This window comes from Ziziphus jujuba, chromosome 3 (assembly GCF_031755915.1).
Source record: "Ziziphus jujuba cultivar Dongzao chromosome 3, ASM3175591v1".
Classification (NCBI taxonomy): Eukaryota; Viridiplantae; Streptophyta; class Magnoliopsida; order Rosales; family Rhamnaceae; genus Ziziphus; species Ziziphus jujuba.
Window position 1 is genome coordinate 21969205 of NC_083381.1, and position 15771 is coordinate 21984975.

The window sequence follows — 15771 nt, forward strand, 5'->3', positions numbered from 1 at the left end:
TTTTTTTTTTTCTTTTGAAAATGCTATTTGTCAAACATGTAATATGAATTTTTATCGAAGATGCTATACTGCTGATATAATTTTAAGTCTTATATTCAAAATTCAAACAAATTTAGATAGAAAATTTTATAATAACCACCGTATAAACTGTCATGTCATTGGTGATAATTAAACTGATCATAAATAATAATATTTAAATACATGGGGCATCTCAATTTCATTTGGAAACAGAATGTGAACTAAAAAGTGGAAAAAATAACTTTTTAGTTCAACCTAGTGTAGGAAACAAGAAATATGCTAAAACCGTTCTTGTAGAATAATTTCCTCTATTATAGAGTGAGCTTTTCTTGTAGCTAGGGTAGCTAGTCCTTTTTATTTTGCCAGCTAAAACACATCAAATCAAGGACATACGGTTACCTAATTAAGTTTTGTAGTTGACATATAGAACAAAAAACAAAAATAATAAATAAATAAAATAAAAGAGAGAAAAAAAAAATGGTTTTGTGATGATGATATATATGTTTCTGTGAAGCAAAAAGTGCAAACCAATTAAGAATTTTAGGACCCACAATTTCCACCAGAAAACTAGATTCCTAAGATCTTTATTCACCTAAAATGGATCAAAACTAGATCACACTCTTTAACCATCTTTATAAAATGGAAAGAAAAAAAAAAAATATATATATATATATATATATTATATAGTGAACCAAGGAAACCAATTGTTGTTTCTGACATCCCAAGGGGCAATAGATTATAATGAGATGTGTACGTGCAAAGGTAAAAGAGATCCAACATGGTTACCCTACACCCCACTCTCATCACCTCTCAATGAAATCCGATGCCTTTTTTTTTTTTTTTTGGTAAATATAATGGCAATGGTTTAGCATGTATTAAGCTTTTTTTTTTTTTTTTTTTTTTTTTTTGACATCCTTTGTCATCTGAGCTATCGTCAAGGGACCAACATGCATTGTGTAGAAGTTGGTTTTACACTGATTTTATCTCATCAAACAAGAAAAAGGAGAGAGAGCTTCAAATAAATTGAACCCTTTTGTTTTTGTTTTGGCTAAGAATTTATATGGCACATTTATTCGTGTGTAATAAGACGTGAATGTCAAAAACAAATTAAACAAAACATATAAAACCTTCCTTTCTGTTTCTAATCCTCAAATTAGTTCAGCTCTTTATTTTATCAATTTTTTATTATTATTTTATTTTTTCAAGGTAATAACGCTCTTCCACTTATGCTCTTTGTCATGATTGCTTGTTTGTCATTTATTTGCTTCTCAAACATTGCCTATTCTCTTTAGGGATTGCTTACCTTCACCATAGAACGAATACAGAAAAAACTGGAACTTAAAAACATGAAAATTTCATGATGAGACAAAATAGATTTCCTGCGGCAATTAATTTATTGCTACTCAGATCAATTAAGAAAATAATGCAAATGTTGATGTGAAAAAAATAAAATAAAGAAACTGTAATTGAGAGAATCATCGAAACTGGAAACATACATATATCAAGGATAAAGATCTCCTTTCAACTAGTCCTTGTTTTAGATGTCATTGTCAATTCAATCATTTATGCAACAACCATTACAAAGGAAATATACACTGATTAATAACACCTCAATCACTAAGCCCGCACACATATCCAAGTTTTTCCGGCTTCAATGCCTAACCACAAGGATTTAGTTATGAACTTGTGCTTTAACAGTAACTTACTTACCTATACTTACAAAAACCAAAGACAACCACGATAGATTGAAAAAAGTAACAGTTACGAAAATCTAGGATCTGCATATGCCGTTCCTTTTAGTATTTCTTTTTTCCGGTTGCTTTTACCTTCACTCAATTGTAAACGAACAGAGAAAACATCAGCACACATTGATCTTTTGCTGCAGTAGCAAAACTCTCTCAACCGTAGCAAGCCACTTCATCACCTCTGCCAAATTGGTCAACTGAGAATCCATCAATTTATTTATTCTATTTTCACACTGCCCTACTTAACAGGATTCTCAATAGAGGTAAATTGTCAGGTTCTAAAATGGGAGTCATTGGACAAAAAATAAATAGATGTTTTATACTGCCCTGTTTCGATATCAAATGAGACTATAAATTCACATTGACTTACACAAGTAGTTTGGAAAACCGAAGGTGTTACTAATCCCAAATTTTTGGATCAAGGACTCGATCATCACGTAAAGTTATATCTATGACACCTAAAAACTACAAGAGGTTATTGATGTTCAAAGGATGCACAATGCAAGGCAATATATATGCTCAGAAATTTCAGTAAAGCTCCCAACACTCAAAACGCAACAAAAATTCTCATGTGTTTTAAGTTTCACTTACCATGTAGAGCTTCCCCATTTTCAGATTCAGTGGTCAAACAGCATACAGCCTTATAACCTGCTGAATCTTAGCACGGCAAACAGGACATGTCCCTTTCGCAGCTTTTACCTCATTCAGACAAGACATGCATCCAGCCATGTGGCCACAGGGGATACAAGCTCCCTCCACTGGAGCATCCAAACAAATTACGCATGATGAAGAAATGTCATCCTCCTTATCACCAGCTTTAGCCGGGACACACCCAATAGTTGGGGATGACATATCAATAGGACTGGAATCAATTGATGGATAGTGAATCGGACCATCTTCTATAATATCATCTGCAATTGGTGGAGCTGATGGGCCAGAATCGAGGGGCCTAGAGATTTGGGCAGCTGCATTGTCCTGGATCAGGGAATGCTGAGATAAGCTACCACCTGGACCAATTTCTTGCTTCGGCTGCTCACTAGCAGTTGTCAGAAGAACAGGTGCATTTGGTGCATCCATATCACAATGACAGCTAGTATTCATAGAGCTACTCCAAGTACTTGATGTACTTGCTTCAGAGCTCAAATGTGCATCAACAAGGGGTGGTCTCTCTTGCATGGCAGACTGAATGGAAGCACTAAGAGCCATAGCTAATTCTAAATCTTCAGCACTTGGTGGTGCAGTAGATGGAACAACTGGGGTCTGATTATCTTGCAAAAAAGCAGGATTTGCCTGAAATATTCCACAAGTTCATGGTTTTAATAGTCTTGAAATCATTACGCCTAAAATTTGTTATCAGCAAATTTAGAAAGGAAACATACATATTGAAAAAATTATGAGCAAATCAAAACAGAACTACATTTTAAACCCTTACTGCACACACTAATTTAAAATGATGCTACAAGAACTAAAGCAGAACCGAAGCAGAGTACTTTTGCAATGCTCATCAGCATTGGAAAAAGCTGTGCTGCAATTAGCCTCATTTTATTATAATATCTATATTAGCCCCATTTTATTACAATATCTATATTCTTAACCCAGTTGAGGAAAATTTTCTAGAGATAGACATCAGTCAGAACAACAATTTGCAAAAACTAATACAACAAGGGGGTAAATGGGATTGGCCATGCTGTTACAACAATACAGGGATAACTGATGCAAATGAACCAGATTAGAAATTGTTAAAATTACAGTACCTAGGGAAAAATTCAAGATTTTACCGTGAAACAATATAGCAGTGATTAAACCAACTTGGATTTCAATTTATGATTGTGATAGGGTATGGACTCGATATAATCACCTATAATCCTATTACTTCTCTTAAAAGCAACAAACAGATTCTAAGAGAGCACTTTATACGATACCAATAAACATAATTGACAAATTTTAATCCAAATGAATCTTCAGTAAGACAAATCTTTGCCACAAACTTCACAACAAATCTGCAGCATGTAACTTTCATTTCCATTCTAACATTGTTCAAGATAAATGGCAGAGAATAGTACATCTTATGGAGAAGTGAACATTATACCTGTGGAATTCCCTTGCATGCATTGCAAAACCACTGAAGTTGTTGCCTGTCACTTTCATTTGCAGGTGCAAGTTTAACGCGTGTTTCTGGAAAAAGAGGTAGAATAAGTTTAATTAGGCATAATAATACGTAATTGAGAATAAACTACTAGAAATGCTCTCAAGCACAGCTCTGGAAAGTTGCGTTTGTTCCCTATGTCTCTAGCTAGCAGGCAAATCTTTAATAAATTGGAGGCTGGAGAACAATATGGGTAACTAGAAGTCCTGACAACCACAATACTTCATTCGGAAGATATCTACTTATGTTTATTTCCTCTTCAACCACTTTCATGGTTTACTACATTAGTCTAAAAAATCAACAATGATTATACTTACGCCTAATTGTTCCAGGCCTAAACCTCGCCTCATGGCAGGTGTAATATCTTCTTCTCCGCCTCCGGCCTCTTGGGACTATTCATGGACATGAAATATAATTAAAAACAGACTAAACAAAGAAATGGGTAGTCTCCTAATTTTATGGCCAAAATGCTACAAGGAAAAAAGTCCTGAATCTGCTGATAGTATCAAGTAATTACTTGCAAGTTTGTCAACAATTATCACTGAAGGATCAGACTGGTGTAACTTTGGTTCTTCCAAATCAGCTTTCCATAATGCAATAACTGTTCGTGGTTGGGCATCCTGTTCATTCAACATGACCTCGTATAAGAACATAATTGAAATAAGAGATCCAAACACACAAACTAACATCAAACCCATGAAAAAATACAAATTTAATGACACTTTAGGACCTTAAAATAAATTAAACTACGAAGGAAACCCTTTCTATGATCAGTATGTCTGTAAATCTATGGTACTTTTCCACCATAACTGCTCTCAAATATAAATACCAGGAATGAACGAACAGGAACTATGGTAGCCCACAGATTTCTGAAACCACAATGCTTCAACTGGCAACCAATACAAGTCATGGTCAGATAATGAAGCAGTGGCCTAAATCATGCCAGCTATCATGTAGCGGCAACCAGGCTGCTGAATGCCATGTGGAGCCAAACTTAGTGAAGGCTTATGCTAATTTGACAAACATAAACTGCTAACATGAAAACTCAGACCTAGGTTATTAGGCTTCTCTCAATTTGTAGGAAAACTCATACCTATGGTTACCAAGCTTCTCTCAACCATTCAACTAAATTTAATCCAGATTTCACTAAATTATTTGAAAGCATCCTACGACATAACGAAATAATGACTCTTAATGCCGTGAGCCCCTGACAAACAGTCAGATATAATAAAATCTTTAAGTTCAAAAATAAATTTTACTCTGAGGAAGAATTTAAAAAACTATAATACCTGAACACTAGGATATATGGCAAGCTCCAACTTGAAAGGCTTGGTAGGGTTGCGTGAACCGGTTGGTAAAATAACGACCCAACTGCAAAGATCCAATACCAGGAATCATCACAAACTTCATTTTTGAGAGAATTGCTCAACAGAGATGCAAAAAGATACTAAAGAAATAAGTGATACTGGTTGAAATTGTACAATGCAGGCCCAGATATCTACCTATATTGCTCAGACAACTTTCTGGATAAAAAATGAAAATAAAAGCAAAAATAGTAGATAAAGAACGATTCAACTGATATCACATGATTAAAATACCCACACTTTTCTCGAAACTAATTGAGGAGCCAGCACTTCAAGAAATCCAGGCCCATAAAACTCTCGCATCCAACCAGAGAATAAGCAAATATGACTCTACACACATCAAAAGAGAATATATATCACTTGAAGATATCTAGAGAAGAAGCAAATTTCAAAGTTGCCCCTTCTCACATTGGAATATCATATATGATATATCATAAATATTTGATTAATTATAGACTATGAATATACCTCAATTGCTCGAACAACATTACCATGCCCTTTTGCCCTGGCAACATCAAGGGGACTTTGACAATCATCATTCATGATCAGTGCATTTGCTGAAAATTTCAATGCAAATTATCCATTAGTGCACTAGAAACAACATAGAAGACCAACAATTCAAGAAAATTTCGAAAAGAGAGCACAGCACACCTCCATGCGAAAGAAGTAACTTAACAGTATTTTCAAGGCCTCTTTTAGCCGCATGATGTAAAGGAGTCCCAGCATGACGACCTAAACATGACAAATAACAAAATATAAAGCAAATCAGTGACTCAAGAGGTGCAACAGTGCATTTGTCAATTATATTACCGACAAAAGAAAGAGCAAATATGGCAATAAAACATTATGGGAATGGATTATTCATGCACATAGCATTAAAAAAATTATATAGTAAATTTTTTTGCCATTGTTACCAAGAGAGTCATGTGAAGTGTCAATAAGCATTCTTAATAAAAGCAATCTAGATAAAACATATTTTTTCCTTTTAACTCTGCTCCATTTTTTCCCCCCCTCATCAGAATAGAAAATTAATATAGACTCTATATTTTCTTAAATGTAGAACACAAAGAAAACCCACAAGCTAAACATACCAGGACGGTAGGCATTGACGTTGGCACCGAGTTCTATCAAAGTTTTTGCCACATTGTAGAGCTCCGGATTCATACAAGCCACAGTCAGAGGGGTTTTCGCTTCTCTATCAATCCACTGAGCATAAAAAAAAATCACCATTTTCCATTAATATTTCAAAAAACCATCATTCAGAATCTCAAAAAAAGTCCCAAAAATTTCACCACCAGTGATAGAAAAGTCAATGAATATATTGAAAATAATTCTCTCTCTTTTCATATTTTTCGTACATACATATATGTATGTATATTGGGTTTTCTGAATTATACCTCAAGGCCTGCACCTTCTCTGCAAAGGGTTTTGATTCCTTCGATGTTTCCATAACTGACTTGCTGATGGAGTAGCTCGTCCTTAGATTGTTGTTGCCCCATTCTAATTCAAAACAAAACCCTAAAGCCCAAAACTTTCAATGTTTAAAAAAAGAAGGAAAATTGAGAGATTGGAATAGCAAATTGAGTTAAAAACAGTAGGGCACGGCTTCGGCTTCCCTTTCCAGAAGAAAGAAAAAAAAAAGAAACTTTTATTATTTTCCGGGAAAATTAGGAAAAAATTTCCCTTCTTTTCCTGGAAAATAGAATGGATGATCGGATTGCAAAGACGAGATACTTTACGGATGGGAACCGTTTCTTGTAGCCTGCAAGAAAAGATGGAAATAAATACAACCAAACAATATTCAAATAAAATAAAATAAAGATGAAAATGAAAATGAAAGTGATTGTTTAGTTTTTTATTTTTCATTTTTTATTTTTTATTTTTGGTTTGGAAATTGAAAGGAAAGTGGATTACTTAGCGACGAAGAGTATAGAAAACAATATGATCAAAACCAATAAAATAAAAAAATTAGACAAAAACCATATTCTTAGATCTTATAAGACCCAAGAAAGCTAGTTTTATTTATTTATTTATTTATTTTTTTGGTGGATAATAACCCAGGAAAGCTGGTTGAGTTTGACATGAAATATAAATTTGATGACAAAGTGGTTGATAATAATAAATTATTAGGTGGGACGCGGAAGAGTCATTGTCAATTTGTCAATAATAAATAAATAAAGTAAAAAAGTATTTATTTATTTATTTTGGCTTCTATTTTCCTTTTGGATAATTTCAAAAGTCCATTTATACATATATATATATATATATATGAGTTTTCAGACGTAGCTGATAAATTTAACCTTTTTCTTGTTTTATTATTATTTTTTTCAATATATGGACAAGAAAAGCAAAACATTTAATATAAAAAAGACGGTTTTGTTAAAAAAATCTAGTATTAAAAAAAAAAAGAGTTTTTTTTTTTTTTTTTTCAGAGATATAAACAAATTAATATGAGTCTTGAGATGCCAATCAACAAGGCCATTAATAAGGCCTTTGCCTATGGCCCCAGAAAAAAGAGGATTTTTAAAAAAAGAAAATAATTATATTAACTGTTTAGCACATTTCAATATCTATGCATGTCTTCAAACAGGGGGAGAATGGCTTTTTATTTTTTATTTTTTTATTTTTTATTTTTTTTTAATAATAATCCCATCACAGCCACTCATGGATTTGTATTAGACTTTTTATAAGAACGGTTGGACTAAAATAATATGAAAATGAGGCAATTTTCAAAGTTTCGATGGTGAAGTATTAATTGTGTGAAATTTCATAGAAATGAAAGATAATGTATTTTACTATTTTATTGTAAAACAAATGTGATTCATGGCGTTTCCAGTAAATGTCAAGACCAAAGTTTAATATTTCACGTTACTTGCTATAAAAGAAATATACAAGTTAAATTCACATGACCACAATAAAGAGAAATTTGGACCATGAATTATATTCATTGAAATATCACAGGGCTTTACAAAAATGGGTAAACATCCTATGAAAGTTCTTCTATTATACAACTATGATGGTTAACTATTCCATGCCAGAAAGAAAATACAGAACAAAAGAGATTAATTTTACCAACACTAAAAATGAATGAAAGAATCAAATTTATACTCCGGCTCTAAATTACACAATTTTCACAGTCAAATTTCTCCCACTTTTTACTTTTTACCTTTTTTTTTTTTTTTTTTTTTTTTTCCCTTTTCCTTATTGTGAAGTAGAATTTTTGCCTTATCATTCTTCTAGAACAAGGAGGTTCTTTTCTCTAATTTGTTCTGAACAAAAACTTTGCCTAAACCTAGTTGAATCATAATCTGCCATTGTAAAGCAGTTTGTTAACCCTACTTACCAATTACTTTCTACATCATTAAAAACTAAGTTTCAGAAACTGGAGTGGTTGCTTCATTGTTTTCCTCTGCTGCAGGTGCTGGTCCATTGGATGATTCAGTTGAAGCAGTGTTTGTCTTATGTTGATTGTATCTCCTAAGCAGCCTATCTTTGTTGCCATTCCACCATTCCTCTGCCTGTTGCTCACTAAACCTTCGTTTACTGTAAAATAATTGATAGAAGGTAAGTAAAAATAAGAGAAATTCCAGTCTTCAAATTGTTACACTTCTTAACGTATGTTATCTTATGGTAGATTAATCTATGAAACATAGAGATATAGACGGTTGTTCAGGAGGAGCAACTGTGAAATGTCAGGATGTGCGTTTTTTTTTTTTTCTTTTAAAACACAGTATGAACTTTGATGCAAAGTAAACCAGAGGCAATATATATATATATATATATATGTAAAAGCTTCTTAGCAAATGGAGCATGTGTAAAACAGTGGGATTAGAACTTCTCAAAACCAACAGTGTATTAAAGCACCTGAATTTAACACGCCTGAAAACCCTGGTACCATCTCGAAGTTGGAGAAGAGTAACGTAAACACCAGGTTCGAATTGTTCAATAACTTCTTTACCACCCTCAGACTTTCTTGTTGAAGATTCATGTGATTTGAAGCCATTTTCTGAACTTGGTTGAGGTTCATTGTCTTTTGTGTTAGAAGCAGATGCTCTACTACTGTATCCTTCATCATGAGATTGGTTAGAAACTCGTGCAGAACCATGGTCTCCATCATGAGATAGGTCAGAAACTCGTGCAGAACTACAGTCTTCAACTCTTTGGTCTAAGCTCGTTGGCCAGTCAGTATAAATTTTAGATACTGCAGAACTGGTTTTAAGAAATTCTTCAGATCGAGCATGCAAGGATTTAAAGATTTCACTCTCAGAAACCTCTGGAGGAACCTTCTCTGACATCTCCTTTAACTGCATAACAAAGAAGGCAGCAAGAGCCAGAGATAAATTAGCACACCTCACTTAAATAGTGACACAAATTGTGGGAGGGGGTGAAATAAAAAAAGTGAAAATTTTCCATGTCATTCCATAGTTGCTCCATTGTCAGAGGTAAGTCATGCAACTTAGAGTTTTAGTTACTCTTATCTCATAACGAAACTTAAATGAGTACAGATTCCCAGTCTGAAATCGGATTGTCTTAATTTAACTATATTGGCACAAAATATGAAATATATGTTTTATGCTAGATTTCTTATGTACAAATTACACACGCAAAAACCAATTCATAGTTATCCCACCATAACCACCCCTAATTATACATCCCATTCCTGTTCAAACTTTATTCTCTTCTTCTTGCTTTCTGGAAAAGGAGAACTACATTCATAGTAAAGGTTAGATCAGATTCCAAGCCCTGATGCTAAATTACTTAACCTGAACAAATTAAAATCCAGAGTTGGAAATTTGCTTCAGAAAAGAAAAAAATAAGTAAATAAATAAATAACCCATTTATTTCTAGGGGCATTATTAACAGGAATACATTGATCATAACATTTGTTACTTTGATTGTTAAAAGGATCAACATAAGTACATAAACAATATGTAGTCAATTGATGGTACACATTTTGAGAACTTAATATTTATTTCAACATCCTACAATGATTTTGAAAAAGCAAAAAGTAAATCTTCAAATAATAAAGCAAAAAAATTTAAATTCTTTTCATAAAAGTTTGATTATATCTAAAGGCCATTTACCATATTCTCCCCCCACCTTTTTCCCCCCCCCCTTTTTTTTTTTTTTTTTTTTTTTGAGGGTGCTTAGGTGAGTATACGGGACAGATACGAATAAAGAAAAATTGGTTACCCAAAAAAAGAAAAGAAAAGGGAAGACAGAAGAACAACTGCAAAGCCTTCCTATCTTAGTAAAATCTTCAATAACCTTGAATTTCAGATCACATAGAAAACGTTGTTTGACAGTTCTAATATCATGTATTCGGAGCATCTTTTATGTTTGAAAGTTCAAAAAATTCAAAGACAGAATGAGATGAGTAAACTTAAACCTGTTCTGTGAAGGACTTCAAAAGTTCCTTGGCCGCTCTCCACTTTGAAAATTGTTCTGCAGCCACTGAAGCTGATTCTTTAGCCTCTTTTGTTAATTTTTGTATTTCCTGATCTTGACCATCACACTTCTGCTTCAGACTTCTAATCTGAAGTTAAGGTGAGAAAAAGAATGAATGAGTCATTTTACAGAAAGAGCTTCACGGCTTAAATTCCAGTATCAACAACTATAAAGTATTAAGCCAAAAGCGACGATATTAGTACTTGATTTTGCAGCTTCGATACTTCTTGGTTTAAGACATCATTCGTCTTCCTGAGACTGTCAATAACGCCCCTAGAAAATACAGGAGTGGTAGAGCGTGGAGGGCTAGGTCTCCTTGAGTAAGGTGAAGAAGGTCTCGAGTTGACTAGGGGCTGAGGCTGGGGCTGAGGCGATGTTGGCATAACAGGTTTCAAAGCATTTTGAATAGCACTGAGTGAACTAGGAAATGCAATATCTTTTAGTTGTAAAAGTGATGGAACTTGGGAAGCCCTGACCATTGAAGGGTAATCATATCTGTTCCCTGGCCTTCCAGACTTGATCTCGAGGTACTTGACCGGTTCCATAGTTGGAGATAACAGAACCCTTGAAGACCTTACGTCTACCCTGCTGGAATATTCCCTGGAATCCACTGAAGGGCGAGGAGTTGTAGCTTTCCTATTAATGTTGTTACCAGCCTCAGCAGCTTTAAGTTTTGCATGGCAAGCATCACAGACACGATGTGGTTTGCCTGGTGTAGGAGCCAATGCAGCTTTCAATGCTTTTTTGGAACTACAGGCATGGCAATGCACCAGCCCACAGTTATAACAGTTATGTCTCTTTCTGGTGAAACCAAATTGTTGTCTACAACCTGAGCAGACTGATTGGTCAGCTCCAGAGACCCATTTGTGAATGCATATACTAGAGGTGAAATTCGAACCGCATGATATATTTTTGACATGCCTATCTCTCAGTGCTTCGACCAAAGTTGGAGTCTTTCGATCTTCTATATCTCCATGTCCCAATCTTCCATTAGAACCTCTCCCCCAAGTGAATACTTCACTTCTTGATGTGAGGACTGCAACATGATATGCCCCACAAGATATTTCTTCAACAAACTCACCTACCAATTTATCCTGTACCAAGCAAGGAATCTTTCCATCAGAGCTTGGATTGCCTAGCTGTCCATATGCTGTACCACCCATGGTAAAGACATGACCTGATGTCGTGAGGGCGACAGTCATAGTATGCCCACATGCGAGCTGCTGGAAGTTGTAGTCAATAAGTGAAGAGACACAGGTGGGAAGAAGGTAAGTATCCTTGCTTCCATGTCCCAAACGATATTTGTCACCATCTCCCCAGGTGAACAACTTTCTAGAGGAAACATTTGCACCAGGCTGACCCATAACCTCTACGATAGCTGCAGTATGCCATACTCCACAAGAAACCTTTATAGTCTTTAGTCCACACAATGACTGTACCTCCTTTGGATATGGAACGCTCTCTCGATCTCCATGGCCAAGAACACCAAATGTTCCATCACCAAATGTAAACAGTTTCCCACTGGAAGTTGCCAATGCCGAATGCCAAGTTCCACATGAAACCGATAAAACCTGAAGTCCTTCTAAAGGACCAGCAACCCTTTTAGGTATCCAATGACTAACTTCATTGCCCTGGCCTAGAAGTCCGGCATTATGGGTGCCATCACCCCAGGTAAATAAATCACCAGATGTAGATACAGCACATGTATGATATTCGCCACATGCAACAAAATCTACATTATTGACTGCCAAGAACTCAACAAGGCTGGGGCGACTATAGTCTTTATCAATCCCATGACCAAGTCTCCCCCCAGATTCCTCTCCCCAGGTGAAAACCTCACCTTGCCTTGTTACAAGAGCAACATGACGTACACCACAAGCAATCTGATGAACATCAAGAACGACATTTGATTCTAGGGGCTTTGGAGTTAGCACATCAGTTTTTATAGGGATTGAGCTCACAGACCCATCTGGTAAAATCCCATCAGACCAAACCTCTCCCCACATATAAACGTCTCCTAATGATTCTATGTCATCAGGTCCAGATGCTCCACTTGAACAGCTAGGAGTGCTTGAAACGCTAATACGAAAACCATCTCCAGCATTTGTTCTTAGTTGCATATTTGAACGTGCTGAAGCCACATCTGAGCTTGCCAAATTCCAATCAATAGAAACCCTAGAATGGGCAATACTTGGACTGTATTCTATGGATGCACTAAGGCGACCACCGTCTTGACCAAAGTCACTACCATCCTGTAACCAAAATTTTAAAAAGTATATATTTCAATATGGACCAAACCAATAACGTGTATATTTCTTCGTTAAATATATGAATAACAGATAGAATTACTTGATACAAAATATGAAAAAGGTTTACTTGAATGCTACTTATTCAAATATCTTCTTATAATTTCACCCCAAAAAAAATATTTTCTTGTAAGAAAATCAAGCATTCTCAAAGATGCAGTGAGATCTATTCACCTGATTTAACCAAAAAACATCATCAAGTGCAAGAGCTTGCATAACTCCATCAATATTAAAGACTGTGGTACCAGTTATATGCTTCATAATTGATAGTATACATGAAACTTGCTCTGTCGAAATATACATTTGTGCAAGGACTAGGAAAAAAAAAAAACTTCCCCTTCTGGGTATAAAGGAGCAAGATCAAATATAAATTTTCAAAAATGAATTTGAGTTTAATAGATACTCACATCAAAGAAATCACTCTTAGTACGTCTACCACGTCCTCCAGGAGAAATTAATGCCTTGAGCCCTGCAAACCATATTTCTGCCTCAGCTTTGTCCTTGCATATCTATAATATGAAAAATAAAGGACTATTACTGAATCTACAATTGTTATCAAGCTGAGTATAAAAATAGACAATGAAATCAGAATCAGTAGAGTCTTACTAACCAGATCAAGTGATCGATCACCGTTTTTATATAGAAGAGAAAATGAGAGATAATCCTTTTCAGGGCGCAAATATCTTTTAAACACAGCCTATAAAGAATCAGAAAAGGCCTCTTAACTTGGAAAAACATATTTTCACAACTATTTTTGAAAAAAAAAAAAAAAGAAGGTTAAATTGAACTCAGAAATATAATCTCAACTTGTTATAAAACAGAAGCTTTTAACTCACAGTTCTTTGTCCAGGGATAATTTTTGATATAGAAGCTAATTTCAGATTCCGTTCTTCTCCATGGGAGTACCAGATCAGTGTTGTTTCATCCTGTTAAAAACACTAAAACTGAAATCATTCAAGGACTGGAAACTATTTACAACTACCCACAGATATGCTGTACTTCAACATCCATGTTTGACATATACAAATGGGCAAAAAGTAACATGGTGCATTTCTCAAATAAATTGAATAATTTCACTCAATAGGAAATAACCTACCGTAGAAATTCTGAATGGACAAAACTTAGGCTTCCCTTTCCGGCTATACTTGATTAACTGAGTACCCTTTTTTAAAGCGATGATTGCCTTCAAAAACATGGTGGGAGTATTAGGGGAAAACAGTTTGGCAAAGCACCCACAGGTCATAAATCTTCATAGAGATGTAATCCCTGATTAAATGCTGGTGTTGAAGGCTGCAGTCTTTGTCAATATGCAGACAAATAATTTGCAAAAACCACATATAAACTTTCAACCAAATTAGTGTTTCTTTCTTCTTCTTTTTTTTTTTTTTTTTTTTTTTCCTCCATAAATTCTCTTTGCTAAACCAATACAAAGCAAGAAACTATGTAAGAAAAAAGTAGCTCCAACTATAAGAAATGGGCAAATTTATTTTTAATAATAATAATAATTAAATTTCTTATTCCTTTTTTCATCAACAATAACTACATGAATAACCATTTCTCAAGGTCATTTGGAACCCACTTTTTGCACTTATAATATATAAAGTTTCATATAAAAACTCCACCAAACTTTTTCAAATTATATAAATTATTTTAAATTGCAGAAGATCAATATAAGAAGATATTTTGATAAAATCCTAAAACCAAGAACCGAATAAAAAACAAAGAGAGTGTTTGGTAAAACTGACTTGCTCGGTGTCACGCTCAGGATTCCCAAAGCTAGAAGGATCTGCCATTCCATCTGAAAATATCTCAAGGAATTCACCGAGGAATAAGAAGGAGCAAGCTCAACCGGCAACTGCATCAGGTGGTGCGGCGGCGACTTCCGTGCCCCAGTCTTCATAGATGCATATGCTTTCTTCTTCTACTTTGGCCTCTCATCAAATTTCCAAATACCCCTTTTTTTTTTTTTTTTTTTTTTATCAGTGCTTAAAAATGAAAACCCAATTCAACCCACAATCTCAAATTGTGAAAAAAACTACTTCTTTGATATCAAAATGGATTCTTGATCCAAAAAAAAAAAAAGAAAAAAAAAAAAGACCCAGAATGGGAAAAAGGGAAAATTTTCAAGATAACTCATCCATGTCTAATATCACCATGAAAAACAAAGCTGTGGGCACTGAATTTTCTAGCTTCTGGGCAAAATTGGGCTTGCAAAGCAACCATGAAGACGATGCAGATGGATCAGAGAGAGAGAGAGAGAGAGAGAGAGAGAGAGAGAGAGAGTGGAGGAGAAATGAAAGGGCAGTAAACGGTCACATGTTTAGGGAAGTTTGCAGCTCAAAAACAAAGAATGGGAGATATTGGCGCGCTTCTTTCTCTGCTTCCACGTCCACCCCGACTGCCTAACTACTAAAGTAAAATTTTGAAAAAATAAAATAATAAATTAAATTTATTTCTGATTTTCTGGATTCAAAATAAAACATAGATTAAAAATCGTCTTATATATATTCTAGTTAAATCGTTATGAATTATCTTATCTACTTATATTCCAAAAATCGTTTTTTTTTTTTTTCTCTTTATCATTTACAATAATTCCTTTTCACAATTACAATAAATCCCCTCCATATTCCACAAATTGCTAATATTTAATTCTCTATAGTTTATATTGTTATAACATGGATTGGTCGAATTAATTCTATTAACATTGAAAAATACTAATTTTTGATTATGAAACAAACCTAATT

The 15771-nt window shown here is 34.5% G+C and overlaps 2 protein-coding genes across 12 annotated transcripts; both read right to left on the reverse strand.

Moving 5' to 3' along the window:
• Positions 1 to 1456: 1456 nt before the first annotated feature.
• Positions 1457 to 7347, reverse strand: LOC107422882 (putative E3 ubiquitin-protein ligase XBAT35). 7 transcript variants are annotated; one of them, XR_009638446.1, is made up of 13 exons: positions 7188 to 7347; positions 6671 to 7035; positions 6365 to 6479; positions 5925 to 6005; positions 5742 to 5830; positions 5512 to 5603; positions 5199 to 5280; positions 4427 to 4547; positions 4227 to 4301; positions 3853 to 3938; positions 2355 to 3053; positions 2134 to 2221; positions 1457 to 1944 (listed from the first exon to the last, which is right to left on the reverse strand). XR_009638446.1 is itself a non-coding variant. In XM_060816011.1 (12 exons), the coding sequence occupies exons 2-11, from the start codon at positions 6770 to 6772 to the stop codon at positions 2388 to 2390; spliced, it is 1491 nt and encodes a 496-aa protein (XP_060671994.1). In that variant the 5' UTR covers positions 6773 to 7035; positions 7188 to 7346; the 3' UTR covers positions 1457 to 1944; positions 2355 to 2387. The 7 variants fall into 7 exon arrangements, 5 of the variants coding, with proteins under 5 accessions (XP_060671994.1, XP_060671993.1, XP_048334247.2 ...); XR_007242312.2 differs by having other exon boundaries at positions 1457 to 1960; XM_060816011.1 differs by lacking the exon at positions 2134 to 2221 and having other exon boundaries at positions 4427 to 4529; positions 7188 to 7346.
• An 815-nt stretch (positions 7348 to 8162) lies between these two features.
• Positions 8163 to 15546, reverse strand: LOC107422887 (PH, RCC1 and FYVE domains-containing protein 1). Of its 5 annotated transcripts, none has more exons than XM_025076049.3 (9): positions 14773 to 15546; positions 14124 to 14317; positions 13864 to 13953; positions 13638 to 13724; positions 13435 to 13536; positions 10925 to 12973; positions 10663 to 10809; positions 9138 to 9577; positions 8163 to 8816 (listed from the first exon to the last, which is right to left on the reverse strand). In XM_025076049.3, exons 2-9 carry the CDS (start codon positions 14268 to 14270, stop codon positions 8642 to 8644), a joined length of 3237 nt encoding a protein of 1078 aa, XP_024931817.3. In that variant the 5' UTR covers positions 14271 to 14317; positions 14773 to 15546; the 3' UTR covers positions 8163 to 8641. The 5 variants fall into 5 exon arrangements, with proteins under 5 accessions (XP_024931817.3, XP_015887888.3, XP_015887889.3 ...); XM_016032402.4 differs by having other exon boundaries at positions 14124 to 14324; XM_016032403.4 differs by having other exon boundaries at positions 14124 to 14210; positions 14773 to 15540.
• Positions 15547 to 15771: the final 225 nt, after the last annotated feature.